Raw genomic sequence first — 23,948 nt, 5'->3', positions numbered from 1 at the left:
TCACTCCTTGCTGAGAAACACTCTTCCCAGACTGACTCACCCTATGGGTGTGGGCGATGAGTTTTCACTGTGGATCCGGGCTGATCCATATTAATGTCCAAAGCATTTTCTTCACATACAGGATTATGTCTCACATTTTGAAAACGTTAACCCTATGAAGTACTGCATCGCACTGGGGCATAATGTAAAATCATACATAAATCCTTTGAAAAAAACACTGAATCATAGCGTTGCCATTTATTTTAACAGTGCAGGATCCTGTACTAGTGTGGTAGAAGATGTATATAGAAATAAAAACTGATTCAGAATACAGCATGTCAGCAAGAATGTGTAGCCTAGCTTTGCACAGTTTTGGGTTTTTAGTGATGATAGTTCGAAGCACATTACTAAGCAGCCTCTGGTGAAAGGAAGTACGCCTCTTTTCCCCATCCTCGCTGTGACAAGATATTCTTAGATGAGAGGTGCTGTGCATATTTAATACATTATCACATCCACAATCTTAATTAACAGAGAGGGGGGGAAGAATGACGGCTGAATAGGAGGGTACTCATGTGATGTGAAGAGGGGTGGGTTGAGTCTGATACCAATCTCTCATTCCTCTGTATCCTGCATGAGATAATGGTCGGGGTAGACTGTAAATAGGTCAGCGTATGCATGGTGGATATGCAAGGTGAAGACCAGTGTTACAGTAATAGAAGTCAAACAAAACTTAAACAACCTGGCTGGTGTTGACCAGGAGCAGCTAAGGGTCACAGTTCATAGATGTCAGTGATGTCAGTGATGTCTCACTTTCACATGACAATCAGTGAGCAGCCACAAAGCAGAATGCATTCACTTTAATCTCGTTAAATCAAGTATTTAAAGGAAGGGTTGAACTGCTCTGTAGTTACCTGTGCCAGATGAACCTGGAGATAAAAAAAACAATAGCACCAGACCCTGATGCCCCTGATGATAATTGCTTTTGGCTGAGATCATGTGAGAGATCTGATGCTTAACAATATGATAAACATCCTTACTCCTCCAAATTATTGGTGTGGTAGTGCACACTTGCAATAGCTTTTGTTGAAATACGGGAACCTTCATAGGTTTCTCTTTGAGAAAGAGCAAAAATACTGGTGTGGTGTGCTTTACTTCATGTGACTCTGAGCTGTAATGCCAGTGCAATAGTGTGCTTTGAATTCTGCAGTTTTCTCACTTTTCATGGGTGCTGTTTTACAGCAACGCAGCTCGGAGAAGAGAGGCACAGATGCAAACGCCTAATTTGTTGAGGTGACACAAGGTCTCTGGGGGGGATGAATGTCATGCAGAGATTAAATGATTCTGAGAGATGAGGGAGCAGTCACAGCCATCGCTAACCCCCTTGCCTTTAATTCGCAGCATATGATTCATGTGTTACGAAGTGTAATGCTAAATACAGATTCCTGTCACTGTATTATTGATGTTCAGGTGAAAGGAAACCTTGTGAAATGTGATTAAAGAGAAAAAATATTCATTAGTGGCTCCAATTTTAAAATGTTTGGCTATTTCTCTTTCCCATTAATAGTTCACAGGTTTGCTGACAAATAACATTAACACAGCAACTATGAAGAAGCTACAATTACTAAGACATGTTCCTTGTTCCTTAAGTTCAACGACAAACACTTTGTATTTTAAAACTATTTTAAATGGCTTCAAAATACAAGAATGCCACCCAGTATTGTTGAAATAGATGTGCATTTCAGATATAGATAATTGTTTGGTGGATCAGCTGATCAAGCACCCTGCCATGCACTTGAAATGGGTTGAGACCATTGCATATTTTCATACATATACAGTAATCCCTTCTTGCTCCCATATTTTTGTGTTACTCCTCACAGTGCACTGTCTAGCAAAGCAAAAGTGCCAAAAAATCCAACGCCATGAAATCCTTTTACTTCAACTGTAACATTCGTGTAGCAGCATTAATAAATGTTGTATGCTTGGACTGAAAAGCCCAGATTAAAGTGTCTCGTTTTTTTTTTTTTTTTTTTTTCCATCAGCAAGTCTTCCCTTTCCTTTCAGCAGATGAAAAAACAGCATGCTCCCAGAAGCTCCTGCAACATGACTGAGCGGCTCCCCTGCTACATCTCATCTGTAAAGAAATCCCTCTGTTCTCCATGAGTGGGCTTAAGCATGTGTACACAAGTATCGCGCCGTGACAGGTAATGATTCACAACACGCAGAGTTTTGACAAAGCAGAAACAAAAGTACAATACGGTGTGAAGTTACAGAAGTGTCATAACATGTATGTTGTGGCCAAACATAAATTAAGAAATGAGTAAGTGGCGATATATTGAACCAAATGTTTAACTACCTCGGGTACCCAGTCAAAACGTGACATTAGGCATGTATCAGCTGGAGTGAGTCATCTGTATTTCAGCCTTGCAGCTCACATTCAAGATACACAGCTCTGTCTCAGCAGCTGGCAACCCATTTGCCTGATGACTCAACAGTAAGAGATTTAGATAACACAATCATATCACCATCAAAAACAAATAACTAACAAGACTAAAAGTACAAAGCATATTTATGGATCTTTTTGTTCAACTGTTTTCTTACAATTATTTTAACTATAAAGATAATTACATGTTTTTTTGTTGTGTTTGAGCATCACTGTGCAACTGCTTTCAGAGTCTTGATTGTAAATGTGTTATGAAGCTGTTAAAAAAAAACAAAAATTGCATTTCTATATTCATAGGTCAAACAGTAACCCAATCTGAATCATTTGGTCACATCCATCAGGAATTCTGGATATCGCAAAACGTATTATACAGCTGACAGCTGGCACATTAGCTTCAGCTTGATTGTGGCCATATGGCCAGTGGTGAGGAGCTGCCATGACCCGAAACACCCCTGGTAAGATTCCCATTACAGAATGTTCTTCAGAAAGCCAACATCTACAAAAACATGGTGGGCCTGTAGTGACTATTATTGCCTGCCAAGCAGATGACAACAGTTTATCACATGTTTATTTAGAGTCACGGTGCACCTGTACAATGTTGCTGAAGCGGAGACAATGTGATGGCAAGTTTAACCAAAATATCTTTGCTCACTGTCAGCCACTCTACAGTTTAGTCACTCACAAGACCGTGAAACCTGTGTTTTACCGGATGTACAATGAGGCATTTTTGGCAGGTGGCGTACAGGAAACACAGTGGGTTACTGTAAACCACTGAGTAGAAATGAGTGGGGCTTTATTTAGCTAATACTGTTGAATTATCCATCTTAGCAGGTTTTTGTCTTGACCCCTGGACTTGTGGTTTGACCTAACTTAAACCATTCTTGCAGCTTTTCATCATAAACACTCAACCTCGATTGTCCCCAACTTCAGATACACTTTTTCTCTCTCCACTTTTTCTCTTGTCTCAGGGTCTGACAATACTGAATATAGATAAAATCCCAGTGTTCCCAGTTCAAATTTGTATTTGTAATTCTGTATGAACCTTCCTGCATGGAAATAATTCAACCTCCAACTGCCTACTATCTGAGGCATTCACCTTTATTGAACTTCCCTGAACACGTAACAAAATCCAAAGATCAAGATGTATTTTAGAGCTACATTGATTAGTTGATTAATAGATTAGAGGATCGCCTAAAAAATATTGGCAACTATTGTGATAGTTTTTTCAAGGAAATATAGCTGAAATTATTATAATATTATATATTAAACCTCATATTTTGGGGTTTTGGACAGTCATGCAAAAACAAAAACTTACATTTGGAGACGTCACCTTGGATCTTGGACTTTCTGACATGTTACGGTCCAAACAATGAATTTGGAAAACTGGTTGACTAATTGATGAATAAAATACGCATTTGTTGCAGTTCTACAATGTTTCAAAACTACTTCCCTATAAACATATATTTTTAGAGAAAATGTAGTTTTGTTTTTTTTGTTTTTTTTAAGTTACCTGACCAAAGTTGCATTGTAACACATCCAACTTCACAGTAAAGGACTCTACTGCCTTCACATTAAAATGCATCTATTGTGAAGCACATGCCAGATATGCCAAGTGACAGCAGTAACACACCAAACTCACAGCAGCACATGTAATACTTAAGTTTTTATCCAGGATCTGTCAATCAAAATAAGGTCAGTATTGGAGCTGATACTGATTTGATGGATCGGTTCTAGTTGGAAGGGTGGGCTTTGAAAGAGGAACTTGACCATTCAGAAGGGGGAAACAAGAGGTGAGGGAGGGGCAGAGAAAAAGCAGGAAAGGGCTGCTTGCTTGAGGGCACTTTAACAAGCGACAAGGCTGCTGATGGACACATTGGCAGCGGCAGGGATTGCCCCTGTGACCTTTCAGCTATAAGACAGTCGCTAGAACTGCAAAGCTACGATGGTTCGCTGACAAGCTGACAAGTGTTGATAGAATATCGCATTTAAGTGTTTGGCTTATGTGTATCTACATCAGAAAACAATAAATAAACCGATAGATGCTCAGTGTCTTAATCAAAGGTAATTCCAAATTACAGAGGATTAGAATCCAGTGACCTTCTGATAACAGTAAAAGGCTTGTTAACCAGCGGGCCATTTCTAAGGCGGGTGAAGGTGAGTTGCACTCTTATCAACAGGCTCGTATAATAGACAAACCATGATAATACAAAAGGCTCTTATAGCATGTTTAAACCAACCACATCACCACCTCACACCCACTCAGTACAGTGCAAGGAGATGGATGCTGACATATAATAGCTAGCGGCTTGGAAAATCTGGAGCAGCAAAATGAGCTCAGGGCACACTGCTTTCTGGGCAGTTGCTCATGGTTCACCATTTGTTGACGTGCTCATACGAACACCTGAGAAGGTAAATAATGATTTGTTTTGACTGTTCACTGTTCATCTCACTGAGATCTAACACCTCACGGTCAGATGACAGTTTACCAGAACTCTGACCAGGCTGTTTGGAAATGCAATTTTTGTTTAAATTAAAAAAAAAAATGTTGTTTGTTACAAGCTCTAGTTGTTTTTGTACCATGGATAAATAGCAAATACATATTTTCACACATGGTGTAGGCCAAACAAAACAAACTGCAGGTATGATCACACCCCTAAAATAATTTTCCTAAGCTCACTCCATATGTCATAACAGCAATGCCAGCTGGAGAGCTGTTTCCGCTTGCACATTTCACATCTCACAGCTCACACTGCTACAGGGAGCGTATCTGACCCTTACCTCTTCTATTAATATTATACTGCAAGTGTGAAGGGATGCATATTTCCACATTTGGTTCTTTTGCAATTAATCCTAACATTAGCTTGAAAAACCGAATAATTATTAAAAATAATTTGGCATGCAATCATAATACATCAGATATCGTTTTAGGACTACAACGAGGATGAAGACACTGGACAGTGAATGCAGACTTTCACAAGATATTATGAAATAAATGCTGAGATTAAAAACAGTATGTAACAAACTCCTTTGACAGCTTGACTAATAACATCCTTATTAATATTCCTAGCTTAACATATGCAGAGCCAAGTGGACCATAAATGCTGTAAAATCGTTGCATCAGTCCATTAAAGAAATAGAACATGGCATTTGGAAGATGGATTTTCAAGGGGGCTGAGTTCCTGTTTAGCAGCTTACCAACAGTTTAAGGCATTAGCACACAAACTCTGCCACCACTCCAGCAAGAAATAATTAGGATGTTCTCATCAATTAGCTCCCTGTGCCCACAACGGTATACTTAATGTCCCATAAAACACAAATACACTTATTGACCTTGTTAGATATGGAGATGCCCGAGATGAGGCCCAATTTCGATAGCCAAAGTGCACCTCAATTGCAGTTTAATCATGTTAAAGGCTGAAATTCAGAGTTTTAGTACCTGTTTATCAGTATAGAATGCCAATAACTTGACAAAGTTCAGCTAAGACTCCTAAGAATCACATCTTATTTTGTTACCTGCTGTTACAAAACCCAGGGAGACTTGATTAAAGCTACATAGTCTGCCTCAAGTCATTTAACCAACAAGCTTCTACTTTGAGTTTCATAGCCTACAGACACAAAATGTACCCTACAATGTCAGTTTGCCTCCACAGAAGAAATTTCTCTGCAGAAAATATTTCAATTTATTATTTTATACAATGCAAAAAGGCTCAAGCACTTGTTCTTATTCAGACTACAAGTGAGTGACAGACATTTTTGCAGCACAGATGGTGCCAGATACACCTGTGACCATTACCGACATGGACAACACAAGGATACTGTCAGATACGCTACGCAAATTCTGTTGGCTAAATGATCCGTGTTGTAAGTAACAAACAATATGTTAAGAAGGCAGAAGAAGCCATAAAGTATGAAAAATATGCAATTATCTCTTGAAATATTGCACACAACAGACTTATCTGTGCATGGTGCACACAGCTGCAGTCAACTGAAATCTGTCAGTAACTAGTTATGGGAAATGGGTGACTCATTACAATTAAAAGGATACACATACGGACGTAAGTGTAAGTAAGTAAGTAAGTAAGTGCCTGTACAGAACAATGAATACTACCCATACGCACCTTTTACAATAAGGTTGAGGAGCTTTGGCCGTGGATTGCGCTCACTCTGAATGGAGCACGTGTACTGGCCGTCATCAGTTACATCCACCTTCTGTATCTGAAGGCTGTACTCGTGTTTGTCTCCGACGCTGGACACAATGGACACACGTGGGTCCACAGACCACTTGTCATTTCCTGCGAATATGATGCTTGAGCGGTTCAGCCAGGCTCCTTTAGAGATCCCATCCAATAGGTAGCACCTATACAGTGACAAGAGACACTTCAGTTAGACCTGCAGAAATTAGAAAACGACTGAATGCAGTAAATGTTTATAATCATATCATTGTGTCTGCTGTCCAGATACCTTTTTAGAAGTGGTTGCTATTTTGCTGACTCTCTGTGCTAAATATCTCCCTCACTGGAAGGCAAAGCTGTTAGAGAAGGATTGTGTGTGTGCTTGTAAATTCTCCCAATAATCAAGTACTTAGGTTTAACTCAAATAAACAGACATCTTTAAAGTGTTTGCACAATATTGATTTTCATTTTTCATGCAAGGTCAGCAGAAGGATTACATTTTAATTATAGATGCCATAAGGTGAGTCATAAAAGATAGAAATTACAGCACCTGGCAAGTGTGACTCAACCCTCTATAGCTCTATAAGACTTGGTCTGACTAAAGACTACAATCAACAGCTATGCCTAATAGTCATGCATACAGTATGGTTGCTGTGTTGTTGCTCTTGAACCCTCTCAATGAACACAGACACTGTGTGAAAGTACAATACTTAAATTATTTTCACTGACAAAGGTTTGGTGTAGCAACCTGTTATATAGATATTTATATTCAAGCACTTCCTTCTTGATTTAAAGTGGAAATGAAGTTTGGGTTTCATGCATTTGGCCACAATCTCTTCATTTTAAGAAACAGCAGGGTTTTAAGTTTTTTTTTTAGCTTGAATATGACCAGTGACTTCCAAAAGCACAAGAAAAATAGCAAACAGATGACAACAAATGTGACTCTCGTATCTAAGCATATATTTTAAATGTGATTACAAGTAGAAAACCAGACATATGGTTAGTAAAAGATGTTCATTCAGTCAAGTCATAGATATTTAAACCACTCTGGCAGTGAAAAGGCTGTAGTCTAAACCACTATCATTACTGGGGCTAACACAATTTACTTTGGAAAACTAATTGTACACAGACAAAAGCAGTTGTTTTACTCATCAATCTAGCGCTGCTTGGACTAAAGAAATCTCATCATATTCCATGACAAATACTGTAATAATGAGTGGGAAAAGAGGCAATCAAGTTTGGCTCCTTAGCTGTTGTCAACTTGCCATGCAGACTGCCAGCACCAGTAGTAAAGCCACCGAGGAAATCAGTTTGGCACTAACCACAAAGCGCTTTACCGTCTATGCCAAGAAAGTGTCTGTCAGGAAAGCAGTTAGAGGACAATGGTCTAGTTTAGGCTGGTCTCCTTTAAAGGAGGCACTACCCTAGAGGTATTGTGACAACCAAGTGGCAAACAATGGAGAATAGATAGTAATAAAAAGAACACAAGAGAGAAGCCCAGGTCCTATGGAAAGTCTACATGGACCTGTTGGTTAGTTGGCCCATTGACCACCTAAGCAATGGTGTGTCTGGCCTTTAGGCAAGATTTACTAAAAGAGCCTCAAGGCAAGTTTTACTCCTTTTCTGTATCTTTGTCAACAAAGCAGGAAGGGAATTGTAATAGTATGCAGGATTTTCTGTAAAAAAAACAAACAAACAATGTACATACTCATATAAACATAATCCCTCTGAATCATCACTTATGACCTAGTACAAGAGTGTGTTGGTTTATGTATCTATAGAGACCATCCCCTCGGCCTGTATTGTCTTATTTTCTTAGCATTTTGCTGTGTTTAGGATGTTTCTTGGCATCAACCTTTGGGCAGTGGGTGTGTAGTCCCCAGCCAATAATAGCACGTAAGGTGTGAGGTTGTATAAAAATGTAGTGACCAAGTTACATCACCGTATTTTTTATATGCTCCAGTGTTTCCCCTGATTCTTCGTCTCTCTCCTTGCTCTGTGTCTGTTTGACCTCGGACACACGCAGACTAGAGGCCACGATGAAGCTTTGGCTGCAGGTAGGTTTATTTGTGCCTTAGAACGTAACTGAAGTGAAACGATCAGAAAAAATAAAAAATAATTCTGACTCATCTGCTTTGTTCTCCCTACCACCACTCGCTCTCCTTATTTACTCTCTATTGAGCTCGACCACCGCTGCTCTAAGCTTGCTCTGGTGACGTTGAGCTGAGGAGGAGGGGTTGACACATGAACATTTTGTTTGAATTTAAATGACAAACAAAATTGAAAAATGGAAAGCAAGTCAAGGACCATACTTTGAATACATCTGCCTTTGAGTATTTACAAATTTAAAGCGTAGCAACAATTTCTTCCTACGTCTATAATTACAGGTTTTTAGTGACTAATAGTTTCACACACTTTGAACAACTGCTGTGAGCACCTAAATATCAATGTACAATATGTCAATGTGCAGTCTGCAATGACTGCATAATTCGCTGAGCTCTCATCATAATATCCCTGCAAAACAGTAATTATAACACACCTTGTCTCCAGTGTAGTTGCTATTGATTTTTTTGTTTTCTCACTTAAAATATGCCCTTTCAGTATCAAATATTCACTCCATGTGGGCTAGAAAGCTGTCTGTTAAAGGGTATTATAAAAGTTCAGTCCTTCATAGAGATCAGAAACTGGCAGGCTTGAATTCATGTCAGTTAATGCAAAGGACACTGTTTTTACGTCTTGAAAATGTGTCAAAAGGTACACGGAAAATTCTTGAATCACTCCTGCAGAGAAACTTGCCTCTCTACTTTACATTTGTGTGATTGGTTTGTTCAACACACTCATGGTCTTGACATTAAATGGTTATATGAATTGCTAACCACGGATGACATTCTCTGTGATGGAGTTAACTACAAACTTTTAACCCACCTTTCAAGGATAGATATGGCATTAAGTATCGCTTTAACAAAGGCATAGAGCCAGGCGGATGGACACTCATCTCAGCAGGATCTCTACTTAGACTCTTGCAGGGCTGAATGCTTCCTTTATTAAACAGTAGCACTGGTGCTAGCAAGTTAAAGATTTCAGTAGCTCAAAGAAAAACGCAGTAGCACTCACAGGTGGACGGCAAACCCTGACATACTGTTCATACCCTGATCCTTCATAGTATGGGGCAGGTTGATCTGGCTCAAGTACCCTGTTATAATTTGTCCCTATAAGAAATGTTAAACCACAAATGTATTCTGCATCCATATAAATATTATTTCATTAATAAAAGGGTGATTTGTCCTGCATTAATGTTTCAGAGTGCACAGAGATCATTTGATTTAAGATGACACTATTCATTTAAAAAGAAAATACTTGAACAATCACACTACATTATGATCTAAACAACTATCATTACTTTTTTGAAAGTGAAGAATGCAACAACATTTTTTCTATCACTTGTGCAATATCAACTCTGCACTTAGTGTCATAGTCATAAAACAAAACAACAAGCTGGTTTGCAAATTTCAAACAGACAAAATTGCAAAAAACATTAAACATTTGCATTCTTTTTGTGTGCATAAGTTTTCTTTCTTTCTTTTTTGTCCCCTTGTGGTAACTGACTGTTGGACTGCACACTGATCAGGGCAAAGTTCTGACTACTGTGCTGCTGCGGCTGCTGCTGCTGGCATGTGCGGGAAGTGGCGTTGCTTCTGTATGAGAGAAGTCACAAAGATCTTTCATCTATTTTCTCTATGTTGTAATACTTTCTCTTCCATTCACTGTCCCTCTTTTCATTTTGCATTAATAGATTAACATTAATAGCACTCAGGTACTTTTTTCATAGTCTTATGAAAGCTGCCCTCCACTATAGGCAGGACTATGTTGGACAACCACTATGTTGGCTGGGAATTGATGGGTTTGATGTGTTACTAATATAGGCTTGTTTGCAGACGCCCACTTGGGTGGGAACCCTGGCAAGTGTGGCACACTTTGCACACTGGCAAAAAAGAGCAAGGACAATTCATGTGACAGTGTCATGCCCCCCCTTGAGCTCTGTTCCTAATGACATAAATACACACACAGGGTAATCTATAATAACATAACCAGCCTTTACCTTTGACTGTCTGTAGTAACTTTAAAAATCCCTTTGAATAAATAAAAGTCAGATTTGACCCGAAACGCCCTCCATGTACAAACATTTATACTAGCTACACAAAAGTAAATATTAGCATGTTTGTATATAGTCTGGGCCACTTAAGGTCATAAAATTTCAGGTTTAAAGAATGTCATTTAGGGTTTCTTGACCACTTTCAAATGTGTGTGTTTGTCCTCTATGTGAAGCACAACTATGTTGTGTTTAAAGTGCTATATAAATAAAGTTGATGTTGAAATGTGACCTGAGTGTATGTAAGGGTTAAACATGGTTTACTGGCCAAACAACAGATGGCACCAAAAATCTGTAAAACCAGTGTTCCCCTCCTGACTGATGCAAGCCACCGTGCCTCACAACTAGCCCACAGTGCCAGGGGCCTGACAGATGGAGAGACACTGTGATCGTTTCAAACAAAGTATGTCAAAAGTAGGCCAAGTTAACCAACAACTGCGTGACACTAACATAACGTTACAGCTCTGCTGAGCACTCTGTATGTGTGTGTTTGTGTGTGTGAAATTCAGCGTGACCATAAATGACAGCAAAACACAGTAGAGAGTCCTACACTGAACTGATTTTTTTTTTTAAAGTGTACATACATTTGGTAAATACCATACTGCATTTTGTTATCATTTATGGTCGTGCTGAGTTTCTCTCCTCTCAGGCTCAGCAGAGCAGAGGAGAGACAGTGAACCAGGTGAGGTACTTGAGTTGATGACAAAGGGAGTTTAGCGAAAGTACAGTCAGAAAGACTATCTATTGTATGCCTTGGCATGTAGTTTTATTCCTCATACATCTTATCATTCTCATATCTCACACATGCTCAATCTATTTTCTAGCTGTCACTGCCTGGGGGTGTAGATTGAGTATTAGCTATTCATCAGCTGGTCACATCTACCCAATAGCACTGCGACACACCTTCATTGTTAGCCTATAATCTGGTAGCTGTTTTAAAAAAATATATGTCTCTTTTTCCCTGCATTAGTCTGGCATGCAGCTGTTATGCACGCCCCTCCACCCCCCATCTCCGTCCAGTCTCTGCAGGATCATCAATCTCATCAGCCATCAGTCTCATCAGAAGCCATCAGCTTCAACCACCACCAGGGTCTGGACTCCGCAGGGGATCTATCTCGCGGCAGCTCAGGGATGATGTCCCCGTGGAGTCCAAGGACTTTTATGACTATCATTCCCGTTAAAATAAAAACCATCTTTTCTCCATTCACTTTCTCTCCTGATTGAACTACACTCATTACTGTAGAGTACAATAAACGTTTAGTGAATGAAAAGCTAGTAAGTATGTATTTTATTCCAGGTTGCAAGTCTTTTTCCAAAAATATGTATTGAAATTATATTCGGGTCAAAATGGTAATGTTTCTTTTGCTGATTTTTACAGGTGTGATACTAGTGCAACATACAAGTGGATACATGTTTCTCTTTGTGTGTGTACAGTTTCCCTCCAGAAATGATTATTGTTATCTAACAGTCCTGGTAATTACTACGGACTTATACAGGTGCTTGTATGTATACACCTCCTCACCAAGGTAAGTGTCAAAACAGGCCATTTTACATTAGCACATTGTCTCAGGGGTTGCTGTTTACTGTGATTGCTGCATTTGTTGCAGCTGGCTTGGAAGTATGTGAGAACTCTTCACAAGTCTGGCATGAGTTTGACAACCCAGTGTAGCAAATTTGGGCTGCTGTGAGGCAAAGCCTGACTGCCTGTGATATCGACCAGTTTGATGGAGTGTGAACCGAGTGCAGAGCAGTGATGTAAAGCCAATGGACAGACACAATATACATTGTACATATAGTATTACAATAATATTGTAGCACAGTGGCACAACTGTACATGTAATATCCTCAAACTCCCTAAGAGCAATCCAAACAAGGATTTCAAAGTAACTTTATTTAATCATTTATCATTCAGCTTGTTTTACAGAAAGAGGTGGACTGTTTGTCCTGTTTTTTGATCCCTGCATAGAAACTATAATTGGAACATATCCTGCTTAATAATATGCCCGCATATGGGCGTAGTTGTTAAAAATCTAAAATGCTTTTATCTGCAGTGGAAAGCTTTACTAGGTTTGCCTTATCTTGTTTTTGTTTTTTTCTCTCCCTTTCTCTTTTTGAGAGCAACATACATCTTTGCTTTTGTTTACCACTGGATCAACATGCTATATCATGTACCAATGCTTTGAACAACGTCTTATTAGATGAAAACCACAGCAAGTCTCATCAATCAGACATCATAGCAGCACAAAACTGGTAACAACTAGAATGGACTTTGCTTTCATCAAGCCCCTTGTCTCTGGGAGCCCACCAGGACGCAGGCTTCCCATGGTTTATACAAAGCTAAGGTGATTATTCCACAGACCTCAGAGCATCCGAAGCAGCTCTGACACCTAAAACATGCACTAATTGATACTTTTATTTATCCCTGCTTCTGTCGAGTGACTGCAGATGAACTAGCCTCATTACAAGCTTCTTTTTTTGTTGTATTTTGGCTCACAAATAACAGAGTTCAATTCAAACCCCAGTGATTAGGCGCAATGTGGAAAAAAAGGAATATGATAAGCTGGTGTTTGAGCACCTCACATGAATGGAGAATGGCGACAAACCATTAATAACAGTATGGCAGCTGGTAAGAGAAGCAGATTGTGATTTGTTTAGCCAAAATGATTCAAGCTCTTTGATCAGATGCCAAAATGAACACTGGTGCAACATGCTGACCCAAATTTATACTTGCTTCATAAAATTGTTTTCTAAGTTCTTCAACTGTAAATATTCTTCCTTGCACCAGCTCCACAGATATTGACTTTTAAACATATTTCAATGTTTCACAGTCTAGTAGTTCACTCAGCAGTTTTTTGCCCCTACGTTTGGCAGAAGAAATGAATTAATACACTTCTGGATGGGTTGCTCCGTAGTGTGAGATCTGTTCTTATGTAACAGTTATGTAATAAACTTTAAGCCACACAGCTCACTTTTCTCTACATTTTTACACACACACACACAACTTCAGCATACTGTCCCTACTTATCTTTTCCAATAAAGGAGGAGTCATATATAAGATGTAGCCAACTTAGTTTTTTTAATGTCTTCTTTTCTAGACAAGTGAGCTGTTAAATAAACAAAATAAAAGCTTGGGTTTTCATGGTGCCATCTGCTAATAGCTTTTTCAGAAAATATCTTATTTCAATTGTTCTGACCAATATTGCAAGTGCAATTTAAATTAAGAATATTATAAGCCTCTATTTGAAGTCTAGATTTTGTCTTTTTTAAAGCTTGTTGGCGTGTTCCAGGTGGATGATGCAAAGAAGCTCTTCCAAGCTCAGTATGAACATGAAGTACATGGAGCATGAGCCATTAGTCCTAGTGTAATGTGGTCCAGTGGACCAAACCAGCATGGAAGTAATAAAAGAAGGCAGCTTTCCAATAAGGTCCTTTTAAATAAACAAACACATGCAAATCCTGCCTCTCAGGGATAGAAGACCACCCGACCTTCTTGTACAGGATACAATGATGAGTGGAGAACGGTAGACAGCATCAAGGGGCGTTAAAGTGGCAGCTGAAGCATGCCTGTACAAGATGTCATTATAGTCTAAATCGGATGAAAAAGAATAGTCTCAACAAGGGTTTTTCTACAATGAAACAGGAAACAGGATTTATTCCTAAGAAAAAGCCAATCTTCGTCCTTAGTTTGATCAACTGATGTGATGCATGATTTTTTAAGGGTATCTTCTTATCAATCCAAATACCAAGGTATCTGTATCTGTATACCATGACTCTTTCAATATTGATGCTACTTATGGCGCTTTTCCACTACACAGTTCCAGCACGACTCGACTCGACTCGGCTCGCCTCGACTCGTTTTTTTTTTTGCGTTTCCACTAGGGATAGTACCTGGTACCTGGTACTTTTTTAGTATCTGCTCTGGTGAGGTTCCAAACGAGTCGAGCCGATACTAAATGTTACGTCAACAGGATGCCGGCCACTGATTGGTCAGAAGAGTTGTCGCTGGACGAGTCATAACACAAGAACACAAGAATCAAACCCGGCAGTTTTAAATACCGGCAACACCATTAGAGCTATACGGCTCAATTTTCTTGCTTTGTATGTGATAAAAAAAACACAAACAGCAGCAAGTACACCACTGCCTTAATGTCCTCCATTGTTTATGTGTTTTGTGTCGCGTATAATACGAAGTCACGGCAGTTTCGCGGTGCCGTGCTATGACGACCCCGCCCACGTTGAGTAGGTACTTTTTTGTAATGGAAAAGGTCTGTCCTGGAACCGTGTCGAGTCGAGGCGAGCCGAGTCGAGTCGTGCTGGAACTGTGTAGTGGAAAAGCGCCATTATAGTGGTGATGATGACCTTATCCAAATTATTATTTTTGGCTCTGGAGAAAAACATAAATTTGGCCGATATGACATAAAACAATACATGCAAGATATGCATGATCATAAATCTGTTTATAGAATGAAGTTGCTTTTTTCATGACATTCAAGTCATATTATAGATAGATAGACAGATAGATTGATGGATAGATAAAGCCTGTGCTTCTTCATCCCTCCTGCAGAGAATCATGTGACAACACCACATCACAATGTACCCTTGATTAAACGCTGGTTCCTCGACTTCTTCAACAAATAGGTCACGCACCATCAATGCCACAACCATAAAACAGAAAACCAAAATATTTCACTCTTAAATCGTGCGAAAGTAATCTGGGACCCAAAAGTAAAACCTAAGAGGATTTTTGGTGACACTTTAAAGGAAGTATTGTATCAAAGACGGAACAACTCGAACAATTACTGTCGGACTCTAACCTTGATCATTGTGTCTCTGAAATATGGCTCCAACTCAAATCAGGAGTTTTTAATTTAGCAGGTTATAGTGTCTATAGACGAGATCATAAACATGGGAGAGGTGGTGTTATGATCTACGTTAAAGAAGGCATTCAGTGTGAACAAATTCATTTACCCAGCGATACTCTGGAATAGGCTGGAGCCACTATTACTGTCTCCCATGAAATGTCCTTTGATGTAACTGTACTATATCTACCACCAACTAAACAAGGATGTGTTCTCTGATCATTCATCTAATGCTCTCTCATTGGGTGATTTCAATTTTCGCAGAAAGAAGTTGAAGAACATTGCTAATACATTTCAGTGGAATCAGGTGATAGAAAATCCGACAAGAATAACAAGGCCTTCAAAAACCTTGTTGGATTTCATTTTCACAAATAAAGTTGGGGTTTCCCATACATTCATTTATTTGTGGCAGCCCTCCACAAATTGATTTTCTATTTTTGGAAGTGTGCACCCTGCTCTCGCACTCTCTCTCTCTTACATACTCCCAGAGAGAAGTAGACACACCTGCACCAACTTGTTCTCCCCCCACTTCTCACAAAAACCCTTCTCTGAGCTCTCTCTGAGCTTTTAACCTGCAAGTGTTAACAGTCAAAGTCTCAAAACGAGACTGTCTTAAAACTAATAAGGTCACTTCATAAACAAGTCCTGAAAGTCTTGGACAGGAAATCACAACAGTATCATCATGACACACTTGTTAAATATAAAATGCTTTGTATTCAGATGTCCATTTAGTGCATAAGATTATCTATAATGGTGTTCCTCCACCGCTGAAGAGCTTTGTTCAGCTCCACTCTGACTAAATGAGCAGAGCTTCAAGGTCTGCTTCAAGGGGAAAATGTAGCGTCCCTAAACGAGGCTTTGCCTTTGCAAAATCTGCTTTTTCTTTTAAAGCCATTGAAGAATGGAATAAGCTACCTGTCAATCTGAAAACCTGCATGGCTTTCCACATTTCCATTTAAAAAATGGATTTTAAGGAACCAGTCTTGTCAGCATTTATTTGACATTTTTATGACCTGTTTTTATAACTTTGGATATATATATATATGGAATATTATACATATGTATGTATTATGATCTTTCTGCATTGTATTTATTCCTATGTGCTTTCTCTCTCTCTCTCTCTCTCTCTCTCTCTCTCTCTCTCTCTCTCTCTCTCTCTCTCTCTCTCTCTCTCTCTCTCTCTCTCTCTCTCTCTCTCTCTCTATCTATCTCTCTCTCTCCCTCTCTCTCTCTTTGTTTGAGATTAATATATTTTGTACATGTTCCCTGTTATTAAACTAAACTTAAGTGTATCTGACTAAAGCGTGGTTAACTGAGCCATATCACTTAATATGCAACTCTAATTAATTCTTCTGCACAAAGTGTCTTTGTATTTGTGGTAGAGAAACAGCATGCATACAGAATGCAATAGCTTATACTTTAAATAGAGGCCAAGTTCAACCAATATTTCTGCAAAATAAATTGTAGCTCATAATTAGGGGTGGGATTTGAGATTTTTTTTTATTCAATTCAAATCAAGTATCAAAACCACTTATTGAATCCAAATTCTTTTGAATCCCTTATTGAGTTTTTCTGAGTTAGGATTGCCCATCAACAATAAAGATGTCTAATCACCTCTTGTTGGCTGACAAGGCAGAAGCAGTGCAGTTTTTAGTGGCAGCCTAATTAATGTTAACAACCTGTATCTACCACCTGAAAATGAGATGATCAGCACAATATATACAATTTTAATTATATGTACAGTATCTGATAGATTTAATTAACTAAAGCCTACTGCACTTAAATAGGTATTACAGTACTGAAAGTCCTCATTCAGAACTATTAAATTGATCAAATTAAAATATTGGTATGATATTCAAGTTTAACTGGCTAACTTTTAAAATGAAGTGAGGTGAGAAGATAGCTGAGATAGTTTCTCAAAAGAAGAGTTGCCACTTGTTACAGAGTGACGTGAATTTTCAGTCACAATCTTGAGCTGAATACAGACACCAGCTGCCGACCACACATTATTGTTACATGAGAACAGCCGAACATTTTATTTTAGCTATGACATATTTAACATTAATTAGCAACAGCTGATCTAATCTGTCGGCTAAAAACAGAAGTCTGCTACCTACTATATATGTTTTTCATTGCTCTTTGATAACATAGTGGTAAATGCTGATTACAGCCACAGTGATAAACAGCTTATGGATCAAAAAGCTTGGGACAGAATAGTTCCTATACAATTACTTTTGAATAATTTTCTTATAGTAATCAAGCAGTCCACTTTTGTCCATTTTGTCCAGCAGTCTCAAGCTTGACCAGGCAGGAGTGCAGTTTAGCTTGCCGATTAAGTGGTTCGCTGATCAGGCTCTCAATGGTTAGGATTGGGCTCAGGATTCGTCACCATATCTGCAGAAAACGCAGTCTTTCAAGTGGATAATCCACGACTGCGTTTCAGACACTTCCTCGAATTTCTGACAACCAGCAGCTGTTATCCAGCAATTACATGAGGTAAACGCCATTTAGCTGCTAGCTACGCTAGCCATCAGCTCTGCCAGTCGTGCCTTGGTGTCCATACAGCAGCTATCAGTGTTTTATAATGCCATCATCAGGCCTAGCAAGTAAGTTTGTTAGCTTCAGAGCTTAAAAAGTCTGCATATCTTAAAATGAATAGGGATGAACACGAAAAAACTGTTCACTTCCAAACAAAACTTTTGTATCTGACACGTTCGCATCTGTGACCATCCAAAAAAAGAAACACTTGACACTCATAATCTGTTGAAAGAGTCATCTTACACTGTTCGACTGAGGAACAGAAGAAATAAAGCTTCAGAAACTGAGAAGGCCACCTGGAATATTTCACTTTTCTGTTCTTGTTAACTGGAGTACGTCCAAAATTAGCGATGCACTTTATCACTGTAGTGGAACATCTGCTTTAAGACAATCCTTATGGTTTTCTGTTAATAGTGGCACCCACTTAACCCACTTGGATACAAGTGTTTTGAAGAGCATAATGAGAGTGTGATACAGCCATAAAAATGCATGAGGAAAAACCTTTAATCGTGAAGTCAGGAACAGATGTTTCATTCCATTTTAGCCGTTTCACACATAAAGAGATGCTGTGATGTACCTGCACTGTTCGCTCTAAAACCTTTTCATTGAGTCACTGCCCTTAGCAGAGCTCAACCATCCAATGAATCCTCAAATGAGAAAATGCATTTCACACTTACTGACTGGATGTTCAAACACTAGTGAAAGGAGACTGTGTGAAAGTGTGAAAATTCAAGCTCTTTTCTGCTGTGAAATCAGAGGTTATAATATTTTTAGACTCTTGTGGTACTTCTACTTTATTAGTGTGCATTAGACAATGACAGTACTGATGGCTATAAGGGAGGGTGTTAAAATGCTCAAAAGGTGATAATAAGGAGTGCTCCAAGAGATGTTTTTTACTGTTTAATCTGCAGATTACTTTCTAAAGGAAGTCAGTAAAATGTTAGAAAATGTCACAATCTCCTAAAGCCCAATTTAATATATTCACAATGCTTGTTTTTTTAGCCTGTAGTTTAAAACTCTGAGGTATCCAGTTTATTATTACAGAAGACTAGAAACACCAGAATGACTTCAATTTTCAACCAGTGAATTTTATGATTTCTGCTTAAAAACAGCTAAAACAATCAGTGTTGCCAAAAAACACCCTGTTTTTGACAAACAATTTACACACATATTCTTCCATAAATGCACAATGTATCCCTGATTTCTTGTAGTGGTGGTGTCTGTCCGTCCCCTGAGCATAGGTGTAAGTTGCTGGATGTTGGGTATTTTAAGGGGTGGGGTGCAATGTTATAGCAGAGAATGAGGGAGAATGAGGACATACTGTATTGCTGTGCAACGAAGGTACAGAGCACCAGGCTCTTAATCCCTAAAATAATCCTGTCGACTGTGGCCGGTGGGACACATCTGAAGCCTTCTAGCTAAAATCCACACAGACCCAGTGTTGAAACCAATACCTAACATCACAGACACATGGAGCAGTAAAAAAAGTGTTTCATACCCATCAGAATCTCCAAAATACCTCACTAGAAGTGAAGAGACTTTGAGGTTTATCTATCCTGAATTCTTGTCTTTTCTTCTTTTTTTTTTCATTTCTGTTTGAACCGACTCTGACATTGGGCATTTGAATGTGGGGACAGAAAGAAATGATCAGAACTGTATGCATAAAATCAATGCCAGCTGTCTGTTATTACCTTAGTAGTTACTACAATAAACCTATCACAGCATCACCTTGTCCCCTCCAGGGTCCCCTTCAGGTGCATTCTCCCTCCTCTCTCAGTGCATACAAATGAAGTGACCCGTGCTTGAAAAGGTTTGGTTGAATGGTTTTGTCTTGTTTCACATGCACATAAGCAGCTGAGTCAAAGCAGCCCACAATATGTAACTATGCAAAAGTCATCTCTGACCCGTGAACAACAGCGAAAGGTTTGCAGCCCCTCTTTTCCCTTGTTTATACCCCTTACATGTGCATGATTTGGCAAGGTTATTTATTTCAATTTGAGTAGTTTCAAGTCAACACCAGTCTTTACACCAGAACTAATTCATGTACAGAAAATCATTCACAGCTCCACACAAGTAATCTCTGGATTAATTCACATTATTGATTCTTTTTCTCAAGCATTGACATTGACTGAATGAATCAACTTCAAATGAATAAAAATGAATGAGGCTTAGAAATTAGCAGTTGAATGAAAGCTGGAATTCTGAGAGGATAAAAAATGGCCTTTGCTGAGGCATAAAGGGTGAGCATTTTACCACCAGACAATCCCTCCATATAAATATGTGAATGTGCTCCCCGTAATACATTCACATCAAAAACCAGTCTGCTGCACACTGTCCACTGTTAAATGTCACATTCAAAACAGAGCCTAACTAAGCATGATCAAACATTTAAACAGCCTACTGCACTGTTATCTGTCAAATAAATAGTATATTGTCCGGGAATCTATTTCCTGAGGAAAACTCTGCAGTTATTCAATATCACTGCCAGATATCAGGACTGTGAACACAGCATTGGACCGAAAGTCAGTACCATTGAATCACAAGCACAACATAAAGATAACTACAAAGGGTTTAGGATTACTACAGTTTACTCAAGCACCTTCCCCTGAACAGCATTCATTTCTCTCACATTCAGCCATCTTGAAAAAGTTCCAAAAAAAGGACAGAAGCTCGGCACCTGAATAGATTTACTGGTAAACATTTCTCATTTGAACTTCCAGTGGCAATGACTCATGATGATAAACACTGAGGAGATAAATGAGTCTGTATTTCTTTCATGAAATTGAAGCATGCTGCAGGCTTAAGACACATATTAAATCACTTCTTCTTTTTTTGTGTTTGCTGCAGGGCATCCTGCAGTGTGAGCAACACAGTCTTCACTGTGCCAGGCAGTTTTAATTTCAGAAAGGCACTTTGATGCTAAAAAGTAATCTGACCTCCAGTATCTCTGCTCGCAAGTGAGAGAACTACAGTAAATGATGTGATCCACTATGTGTGCGATGCCAAGGCCGAGCCAGGATGAGGGAGTATCCATAGGCCTTAACAATATTTCCTCAGACCATTTTTCTTTCATTAATATAATTAGGCAGCCATCTTTGACAGAGGCTAACACTACCTCGATGTGTCAAATGCAAAGGAGAGCTGTTAGAGGAAGTTAAGTAAGCAGGCCTTCACCCCTGCAGACTTTAATCTTGTGTCTTACTTTTAACAACCTTAAGGACTCCTGGTGGAGAGCTCTGTGGGTGTAGCCTGTATGTGTCACTAATATGAGAGAAGACTATAGAACAGCTAACTAAAACGCTCACTGTTGTGTCCTGTTAGATGCCCGTCATCTGACTGCAATTACTTGTGGATGCAGAGACCACCGACAATGTATCTCCCAAATCAAATTACCCTGTCCTTCAAAAGCGGCGGCTTGACACCGCACACTGCTACCTCCCTGTGGCTCCAGCATGAAGAGGGACTGACAATTTAGCAAAATCTCTCAAAGAAAGGGTTAAAAAAAAGAGTCTCCCAAAGAGGCACATTTGGGTCATCCTTGAAACTTCACTGCTGTTCATCAAAAACAGTGAAAGGCATTTACAGTTGCGAGCTTGTACTGACTGACTGGCATTTGACATTCACCATGAATGCATCCGTGTGTTAATTCATCCCCTATGGAAAGAGAGGAGAGGGGGATCATATGCAATAGCTGAGAAGGAGAGGAGAATACAAATATGGCAGATAACAGCATTTCTGCTGTGTATTAAAACCTGCAGATGAAACTGAGGCGAGCAGTGGGTGGTTGAAAAGCCCCAGACAAGCACAGTGGAGTTCAGGGTGCTGTAATGGTTCCTCGTCGCTGGGAACCTTTTAATTATGTTTCACTTTATGTCAAATTCGGTATAATGTGAGGACAGAAAACAATACACCAGATAACTTATTGAGGTTTTTTTCCCCTGCATGACTGGGGGCAAAGTAATACCAATCATCGTCACCATGACATCTAAACCATACACAGTGATTCAAACACATACTGACCTTTTGCTTTTCAGTAAAAAGTGCTCCGACTCCGTTATTTTGTCTTTTAACTTCCTGTCTACAACAGAAGTGGGGATGTGTTACATTGTTCAGGTTGACTCATGCTGCTGAGATCTTCTTGCGCCTGCATTTTGGCGAATATCTGACCAGTTTCAGTGAAGGGCTGCCACAGCTGGAGAATGAGGGACTTCCTTCCTCAGCAGAAAACCATTAAATGCTAATTAGATCATTTCTTCCTGCACAGCACCAGGATCAGCTGTTCATGTTACTGTTATGACTGCTGGTCTGAATGTGTTGGTATTTATGTTTTATTATACATACCAATATAACACTGTAACAGAAGCTGTCTGAGCGTGGCTGTTTGACTGTGAAACTGCACCGTTCAGTTTCTAATGATATGAAAAAGCTGTTCTTTCTAAATAATACTACTGACAAAACATATATAATACATTTAGGTCAATTGGAGTCTCATTCATGTTGATAAATCAGCTTCCATACCAACAAAGCAAACATTTTTAAAATGGCAGGCTGCATAATCTGTTTAAAGACAACAACTTAACTTAGGTTTTTGATTTAAATCTTAAATTTGTCAAAATTATTTTTTTCTATTAGGGAAGGAGTGTGTACACAGAGGCCATAAGACTGCTTTACAAACAAAAAGTACAAGAGTCCCATCAATTGAGGCAGAAATGTGAACAGGGATGTTTTATCAGCACCACACAATGATAATTCAGAGGCTTTTATTTAGCAGAGAACAGCATACCCTCAACTCCTATTTAACCAGAAGTCAACAGAGAGCAAGACGCAAGAGACACCACCATCAAGTATGGTTTAAAGGGGGGGGGGGGAGAAGAAGAAAACACGAGAACAGCTGTTTGAATGTGACTGGTGTAAGAGAGCTGATGTAGACCAGCTGACCACATGTATATGTTTCATTATTAACTGTGTCATTACCACCCAGACCAGACCATCAGGAAAACTCAATATTCATCTTTACATTTTATTTGCGGAGTCTACAGTGTCTCAAATGATGCTAAAAGACATGATTGAGCTTTTTATTGTAATGCTGAATGGACTGCAGTTATATAGTGTCTTTATAGTCTTCCTATCACTCAAAGTGCTTTTACTGTACAAACCAAATTCACACACACAATTCATACATTGATGAATATGTGCAGCTACCATGCCAACAAGGGTGCTAATCCGGTGCACTTTTTCTAATCATTCACATACATGATGGCAAGGTTCAGTATCTTGCCCGAGGACACTTTGGAGGAGCTGGGAATCAAAACGCCAATCTTCCAATTAATGGACAACCCACTCAACCCCCTGAGCCACATCCGCCCTACTCAACTACTCATAAGACAGAAAACACAGTCAAGCCAATTCAATCACAGATTTGTTTGTTTCTTTCCCCCCTTTTTTAAACTCATGTTTTGGGTGGAATACTAAACTCTTACTCAACTCTGAAGGGGCATCTCTGTTTTCCTGTGTTGTAGTGCTCCTGGTGTCATTTCCGAGCACGCAACGCATTTTTTAGCATCTGCTTTCCCAAATCTAGCCACCCGTTCTGAGGTAGCCTATTTGCTCTGCGTACTTCTGTTACCATTTCTGAGCTGGCAGGGACAACCCTGAACAGCTCAACGGGGACATCTGCCTCCCACAGCCATCTGTGCCTAGGTCCTCCTAATCCCCCTCTCTCGCTGTCAACCTTTCTCAGTCTTCTCTCTCTCCCTCTCTCTCTCGTACATTCCCAACTTCAAACACACACACACACACACACACATACA

General features: G+C 39.3%; 1 protein-coding gene across 2 annotated transcripts in view; it reads right to left on the bottom strand.

Moving 5' to 3' along the window:
* The window catches only part of negr1 (neuronal growth regulator 1), a 154,117-nt gene that overhangs the window by 98,466 nt on the left and 31,703 nt on the right, over positions 1–23,948 (bottom strand). For both annotated transcript variants that reach the window (XM_062423894.1, XM_062423893.1), the window contains exon 2: positions 6,538–6,776. In XM_062423894.1, the coding sequence (XP_062279878.1) occupies positions 6,538–6,776 (239 nt within the window). The remainder of the gene's footprint in view (positions 1–6,537; positions 6,777–23,948) is intronic.

Source organism: Scomber scombrus, chromosome 8, assembly GCF_963691925.1.
Source record: "Scomber scombrus chromosome 8, fScoSco1.1, whole genome shotgun sequence".
Classification (NCBI taxonomy): Eukaryota; Metazoa; Chordata; class Actinopteri; order Scombriformes; family Scombridae; genus Scomber; species Scomber scombrus.
The sequence above is the reverse complement of the archived record's forward strand: the minus strand, read 5'-3'. Positions and strand labels throughout refer to the sequence as shown.